The 8,162-nt window shown below is 34.0% G+C and overlaps 1 protein-coding gene across 2 annotated transcripts; it reads left to right on the top strand.

Annotated features, from left to right (window-relative positions):
* Nucleotides 1-3,130: 3,130 nt before the first annotated feature.
* Nucleotides 3,131-5,645, top strand: med29 (mediator complex subunit 29). Of its 2 annotated transcripts, XM_083548964.1 has the most exons (5): nucleotides 3,131-3,411; nucleotides 3,521-3,579; nucleotides 4,030-4,062; nucleotides 4,917-5,001; nucleotides 5,237-5,645. In XM_083548964.1, the coding sequence occupies exons 1-5, from the start codon at nucleotides 3,256-3,258 to the stop codon at nucleotides 5,462-5,464; spliced, it is 561 nt and encodes a 186-aa protein (XP_083405090.1). In that variant the 5' UTR covers nucleotides 3,131-3,255; the 3' UTR covers nucleotides 5,465-5,645. The 2 variants fall into 2 exon arrangements, with proteins under 2 accessions (XP_083405090.1, XP_083405091.1); XM_083548965.1 differs by lacking the exon at nucleotides 4,030-4,062.
* Nucleotides 5,646-8,162: the final 2,517 nt, after the last annotated feature.

Here is an 8,162-nt window from a genome sequence, read left to right as displayed (position 1 = left end):
GTAAGTTTGGCCCACATACTGCATGGAATTACGCCCCAAGATTGGCCCTAATACTGTTTGCTGAAAGTCAACCAGACCAATGCCAGAAGCAGACCAAAACTCAGCCACAACTTCACAATGCCCAAGAAGTCAGAACTAACTGGTCAACAAAAGTGCCAGAATCAGCAGTTGTCAGCTAGATAAGAGCCAAACTGCCACCACTTTTAACCCAGAAGTTGTACAGAGGCACCAGAAATAGCCTTAAATTATAATATATTGTAGGTATAATAAAATTATAAAAAATATGCAAATGCAATGTAGTGTTTTATTGATGGAGAGTAGAAAAAATCTTAGCCACAAAACGGAAAAAAATTTGGGGACCAATAATATAAGATAAACCAGTAATATGAGCAAGTCAAAACATAAGCAACAAATAAATAGTCACAATACAATAACAAAGACACAACTACATACAATTAAAATAATAGTTTTGTCTTTGTCCTAAAGGACTTGGTTGTAGCTCAATAGAAGCTGAACAAATCCTTTTGGACAGTTGCTGTATTTGAGGCGCTTGGGCCAAATAATTTTTTAAGCTGTGGTAACCTCATCACTTTTTACTAATTTTGATGAAGTGAGGGTGGCATGTTGATGTAGAGATAATCCCCTTTTTTTTTTTTGCAGTTTAAAAAGAAATGTGCAATTTGTTAAACTGCACAATGATACAAGGACCTGTTAAACAAGTCTGTGTTAAAAAGGATAGTTCACTCAAAAAAGACAATTCTCTCATCATTTACTTACTGTTCACATGTTCCAAACCTTTGAGTTTATTTTTCTGTTGAACACAAAAAGGGATATGTTGAAGACTAATGAAAACTGCTAGCGTTTAACTTTCATACTATTTTTTTTCTACTATGGATATCAATGGTTATCGGTTTTCAACAGTCTTCAAAATATCTTATTTTGTGTTTAACAGAAAAATAAAACATAAAGGTTTGGAACCACTTGAGGATGAGTACATTTTCATTTTTGTCTGAACTACCTGAAACTCAACTGAATTTTAATCGAGTAAAGGTGCAAAAGAAAATGAGTGAAATCTATGTGTTTGTTAAACAATAACTTACCTTATAGTATTAAAGTTTGAAGAGACAGAGCCAAGATAGTTGGCAATTTACTTCCAAGTCTGTGTTGGTAAATATTATGTATAAATAAAAGGTGGCTGGCTAACTGTTATGCAATGTGGTGAGGGAAGACATGCAGGTAGTTGGGTTGAAAGAGGCAGATGTAGAGGACAGGGGGGTATGGAGACGGATGATCCGCTGTGGCAACCCCTAATGGGAAAAGCTGAAAGATGATGATATATATGAGGAATTAGTTATAATCATGTATATAATATAGATATACATCATTAGTTAAAATCACAATCGTGTTTCTGAACCAGTGAGTACCATTAAATTCATTTGTTGTTTAAAGTTGGTAATGTTTATTTCAGCTAAAGTCATAATTTCTAGTAAAATGACGTAAAATACACTCACATTAAGTGCCCATTCAACTTTGTTTTGCATGATTTTGTTGCTTTGCCTTCCATCATTCTGGAAACTTTTCATTTTGTTTTTGTTAATTCTGCATATTGACACCTCCTTGTATGCTTTGATTGCCCATCTTCTCTAAAAACATTTATTTTTGCCTCCAATTAATGAGGGGCAATAATAAATTATTTAAAATATTTTCTTTTTGGGGGGACCAAACTTAAGCCATGGCTCCGCCAAACTGATACAGTTTGCTTTTTGTTTCTGTGGGTCGGCCAGACTCCAGCCAGAGTTCAGCCTAATGCTGTTTGACAAAAGACTGTGAAGAAAAAAAACACAGCACCAAAATGAAGCCAAAAGTGCAGAATGTAAGCCAGACTCAGCCCAGACTTTATTGCTATATGAGTGTCAGATATTATTCTTTGTCATATGAAGGTCAATATAAAATATACTCATATTGTAATTATGATGAATATTTGCTGTCTGCTAAAAATATAAAATTTAAAAGACAATTCATTAAGACTGATTAATTTGTTGGAATTGCTGACTAGAAATGGTAGTGGAGCATTGCAACAAACATGTCATGTGACAGTTCAGCCAAAGTATCATTAAAAGGTTGATCACATCTGTCACAATGTTCTTTCATGCCATTTAACAAGATCTGTACAAAGTTGTTTGCACTTTTACATTAATAGTTTCTGCCGTAACAGTAACTCTGTAACACAATTGCTTGTATATGGTTTTACAAAGATTAAGGTTAATAAATAATTAAATTAGGACAAAAGAGGTTTTTTTGGCTGGATATAGTTACTATAACATAAGTGATAACTTGTGGAAATTCCAAAATATTAATTTTCATTAATAAAAATATATATAATTGTTTACAATAAGGTAAGATTTAAGGAAGATAAAGGTAAATGTTTTATAATAGGAATGTTAAACAACCAACACAAAAATCTAGGGATGCAAACATTTATATAATTTATGTAATGGATTACTGTCACTAAGATTAGACAACATTTACATTTCAGCATATTAGGAATAAGATTAAGAATGAATGTGGGAATATTGTAAATTAATTTAATGACCTTGTTGGCCTTTAAGTAAAACAAGACTTCTGTAAGTAAATTCATGCTGGTAGTGTTTCCACCTTAAAACTTCAATCAATCATTCCCACTCTAACACAGCTCTATTCCATATTCCATAAAATGGAAGAACAAACAGGGGTCCATTCAGGAGTAAATTTTTTTTTAAAGGTGCACTTTAAGAGCACAATTAAACTTCCAAGTGGCCGAATGGGAGCTTTGTGTCACATTAATGCTTTTTAAAATATAGTTCTGTAAACATTCTTTACAATTATCTTTCTGAATAAAAACAAACAAAAAAAAACACGGCATTATGTTTGGACAATAATTGCCGATCTCTCGGAAATACAGGTTTTGCGGGCTTAAGTCATTGTCCTTTACAACTGTGGTGATCAAAAAGTTTTTAAAAAAATCTGAAACACACTTATGGTGAATTGGGTTACTGTATGAATGTATGTTTTCCCCCCAATTAAACATATTTTATTAAATTATACTTCATTGCACAATTGTCCGGTAGGTGGTAGTGTTGATTTGTGACAGTTTGACTCGAAGAAGAAGAATCAGAAGCAGCAGCAGAAGAAGAAGAAGAATCAGAAGCAGCAGCAGCAGCAGAAGAAGAAGCTCGTTAGTGAATGTGTACTTAAAAACACTGTGTTTTTGCAGTAATGTCGCAGCAGCAGCCTCCTCCGGGAAATCCACAGGCGGTACTTCAGCAGCCTCCACAGCAGCAGCAGCAGCAGCAGCAGCTCAACCAGCAGCAGGATTTCGACCCGGTTCATAGGTTTAAAATGCTGATTCCGCAATTAAAAGAAAGTTTACAGGTGTGCTAATGGCTTGTATAAACGACGGGCTTTTATTAACGTTTGGAGCGTATATTCCCGGTCATTGTTTCTATGAAAACAAATGAATCACCGTTCGTTTTTGTTTCAGAACGTAATGGCCATCGCTTCACAAAATTTTGCACACAACACTGCAATTGATAACGGAATGTAAGTACACGTTTTTTTTTACTTAAACGAATGTAAATGTATTTTATATATATCGTTGTTAACGAGACGAGTACCTCAGTTTGTAGTAGTAAAGCTGCTGGGCGCATTTGGGAGAAATAAATGTGCTGTTCCGCTCCAGTCTACTTTTACAGGATGTATTGTTCACACTAATTAACTGATTATTAAGACTCTCTTTAATCCTCTTGTGTGTGGGCCAGTTTAAAATTATATATATATATATATATATATATATATATATATATATATATATATATATATATATATATAATATAATATAAATACTTTTTTATGATTATAAAAATATCGTGTTAAATAAGGACAGTGTATGAACAAGAGGTTGGCGCTTGATGTCTCGAAGTTTCAGTGAAATGCATGTCACTTCTAGTGAAAGCTGTTCTGAACATGAAGTCTGTCTGTACTTCGTTTTAGTGCAGTGAGGGCAGAAAAGCCACTCTCACCAAGGTAAGTAGTGTAAGTAGGACAGTGAACTTGTGAAGTTCTCTAAAAGTCCATCAGTGGTTGTTGTGTTGATGCTCATTTTCTCTTCATTTGTGACAGTTTGTAAAGTTCTGATGGCTCAAGTGAAACCCAGCTCATCATGTTTTGTCTTTCTGTCATTGCTTGTTATCGTGAAATCTTCCTTGGCCACAGAAGATGGGCTTCACTTCACATTTGATTTTGCTTTCAACCTCCGTAGTTTTTCCTTATATTTTCAAACTTTTGTAGTTAAACTAATGAATGACATATATATAGTTTTCTATATTTAATTATGTTAAGACTTAGAAAGTGTTAAAACCAAAATATCTTACATTTTATTACATATTACAAAAATATAATATTTTTGTTAAGATGCCCTTTATGTTAACAAATGGAGGTGGCATTATGTTACAGTAGGTCACATTGCCATCTCACAGGTTCAGGTTCCTCTATTCGGCCCTGAGACGAGGTTACAGCCTATGCACTTTGAAATGTACTTTTCATGCCCACACTTAGTGAAGATGCTACAGAAAATGAATGAATGTATTAGAATGCAGAATTACATAAACTATTCTCCCAAAATATTTCAACAGTGAATAGTGGAGAAAAGTTTTTTTAAATGGTTGTCTTTGTTGTCAACGTGGTAGTAACCAGTTAATAACGACTAATCTATTAAGATTAGATTGTCTTTAAAACCCATTTCCATCCTGTAATGAAAACACTGCTGTTTCTCATACATGTTTTAATGTTTTTTTCTCCCCTTTATGCATTAGCACACATCATTATTAACATCGAGAAATATGACTAGTTACTAAGTTATTGCCTATTGTCCATTTTAGAAAGAGTAATGATTCCACAGTTCAGCGATTTGACAAGAGTTTAGAAGAGTTTTACGCCCTGTGTGATCAACTGGAGCTCTGTCTGGTAAATACTAACTAAGATGAATCTCTAATAAATGTTTAAAAAATATGAAGTATATTATTAGCATCTTCTTTATAACGGCTCTTGTAAAGCATCTTTAGGATGATAAATTGTTTTACATTTTAATGCAATATAAAGGCCATTCTGTAGTGATTATGAGTAGATTAATGCAAAAAGAAAAAAAAAAAGTGATAAAGCATTAAACTTGAGTTTCAGACTAATTCTTTGTATTTTTTAGCGCCTGGCCCACGAGTGCCTCTCTCAGAGCATTGACAGTGCCAAACACTCTCCAAACCTGGTCCCCACAGCCACAAAACCTGACACAGTGCAAACAGAATCTCTATCTTACTCTCAGTATCTCAGCATGATCAAATCTCAGATATCTTGTGCTAAAGACATTCATAATGCTCTGCTGGAATGCTCCAAGAAAATAGCCGGAAAGAGTCAGCAGCAAGGAATCCTTTAATAGCGATCAATATAAGTTTCTGTGAATTTGCTTTAACTTCATATCCTTAGATTGCCCAGAAGGTGTTTTTAGATGATGTTAATAAAAAAGATTTTTTTATTTTTTACTGTATGACGGGTTAAAAACACATGTATTTGTTGGTTGCATAATTAAACTGTGTTACTGTTCAATGATAAAGAAACTAGCATTTGTTTTTTTTCTGAAGTTAGACATTGTCATTTTCTGTGGCTTATTCAGACAGGTCTGTTTTTAAAAAGCACTATGTTAGACGTATCTATATTAATGTACTTAGTTTGAAATTTGGATGATCAGGTGTACATTATATTGAGCTATTTAATGCATATTTTTGTGACACTATACAAGCAGCATGCAATTAAATTAGATAGCGTAGCTTGATAGTAAATCTGATATTGATAGTTCTTTAAAAATAAACTATTATAAGAACTGAAAAGACCCAACATGGCAAAGAGTTTAAAACTAGTTCCCCAAGAGTACACAGTTAGATTACAGCATGATGTTGGCATGCAGCGTGAAAACTGTCGAACAATCTGTAGTTTTAAGTAATAAAATATTTAATTGAAATGATATATGTACAAGTATATATACAAGTAAAACATATAGAGAAACAAACAGTAAATGCACCACCTAAATGCTTTTTAGATAACTGTTCACTTGCTCCCTAATATTTGCTCACCTCTTGAGAAGTGCCATTTTAATGAGGTAATCCATATCATTATTCACACTACCTGTGTGGTAAACTACTAGTGGTTTAATATATTATTTGTGTATTATCCAACAGTTAAACAATCCCAAAAATGGTCAAAATATGGAGGCAAATTACAGAAAAGTTCAAGCACGTGAATTAAGTGAGGAGAAAAACTGATGAAAACGTGTGTATATGTATATGTATATGTATGTATATATATATATATATATATATATATATATATATATATATATATATATATAAATAAATAAATAAACTGTCTTTGGGTTTAAAGTAGTAATAATTAAATGTGTGTGTATATTTACAGAATCAAATGTACATAAAGTAGCAATGCTCATTTATGTAGAGTAAGTAAAGAATAAAACAAAAATGAACATTTTTGGTCAATAAAATGGACAAATAAATTAATACCTTAAAATTTTTTCACAAATTTGTATTATTTGGACTATGTCTGTATTTCTTCAGTTATTTTTTTCTGTTTCAGTATGTTAACATAGTGTGGGGAATTGAGGATGATCCCCAGTATGAGGATGACAACATACTCCCCTCACATACACCCCTAATACACACAATTAACTGGCCAGCATAAGTTACTGAAGCATTCGAACTTTTATGACCAGACTTCGTAACAGTTTCTTTCCACAAGTTATGAGATTTTTTTTAGGGCAAAGAGACTGAACTGAAACAAACACATTACACACATATTCAGGAAACACCTTCTTTGCAAATTCTGTTTATACATGGGTCATATTGGTTCAGTGTAATGTCGAGAAATAATTTTAATCAACCTTATCTAGCGTATGTTATAATCAAACTAACATTAATCCAACAAAAAAAATAACCTAAATCAAATATAGAACTTATTAGATACAATAGAAGTAGTTTTGATAACACCTATTTAACTATATGTTAATTGAGTCTTTATTTACACCAAGTATAAAATAGTAATAATAAGATATTTACATGTGTGAGTAGGATAGATTCTTTGACTGAATGTTATAAGTGTGTGGAATAGATAAAGAAGGACAGAAAACGACCTTGAGGGAGTTTTAAGCATTTTTATTGGGATAGCAAGGCGGGTGGGCTGCTGCAGCTGCAGGAGACATGAAGGAGTAGCTTGGCCCAAGGCCAGGTGAAGGCACAGGAGCACGTTGGTTTGGCGCAGGAGATGTAGGGGAATAATCATTGGGAGACCAGTGTGAGGGATAGGGAGAAAACGGTGGGGGACAGGAGCCTTCACTGCAGTTGTCATCATAAGCTCGATAGCGGGTAGCAGAGAGATCAGGAGAGGTCTGTGTGCCCATGTCGCGCGTAGCAGTGCTCTGCACTATGCGAGGAGGCAGATAGAGATTCGCTGGAACAGTTAGGCCAGAGAGTTGTTCAAGGAAATGAGCAAGCTCAGCAGCAAGTGAGGAGAGCTGGAACTGGCGGTATTGTCTGCGAAGAAGACCCATTGGAGATATTCCAGAAAGTTTGCGTGGCGGAGCTGAGCAAAAGAGACCAACAGAGATAAGATGTAAGACAGGGTAACATCACGGTGACTGCTAGGTGTAGGCAAAGGATAACACACATTCAAGAGAAAATTCTATATACTATGCAACAATCGGTTCAGAATGCACAATTAAAATATAACCTGGGCACTTGCAGCTATCAAATAAAATAATATAATCAAGCACATGTATACAGACAATCTAATACACTGAGATAACTCAATTCAATAAATGTAGAATAGCAAACAGCATTATAAAAAGAGTAAAGCATAACACTTACCCATTGCAGGTGCAGGAAGACAAAATAGGCCTTTTCCTTGATTTTATATAAAAGGCCGAATATAAGGGGAATTGGGAAAAAACAGGAACTCCAAATATGGTGTTGTTTGGAGGAATAAGCACCAAGGTCAAAGATAAGGGGAATTGAAAAAAAGAGGGCAAGATCGGAAAATAAGGGGAATTACTCAAGGTGAAGAAATTA

The sequence above is a fragment of the Silurus aristotelis genome (assembly GCF_946808225.1).
Source record: "Silurus aristotelis genome assembly, chromosome: 8".
Lineage (NCBI taxonomy): Eukaryota > Metazoa > Chordata > Actinopteri > Siluriformes > Siluridae > Silurus > Silurus aristotelis.
This window is presented reverse-complemented; position numbering and strand designations above follow the sequence as displayed.

Coding starts and splice junctions, on each gene's coding strand:
- med29 (XM_083548964.1), top strand. CDS start 3,256: ATGTCGCAGCAGCAGCCTCCTCCGGGAAATCCACAGGCGGTACTTCAG. Junction 3,580..4,029: donor ACTGCAATTGATAACGGAAT/GTAAGTACACGT, acceptor ACTTCGTTTTAG/TGCAGTGAGGGCAGAAAAGC. Junction 4,063..4,916: donor GAAAAGCCACTCTCACCAAG/GTAAGTAGTGTA, acceptor TGTCCATTTTAG/AAAGAGTAATGATTCCACAG.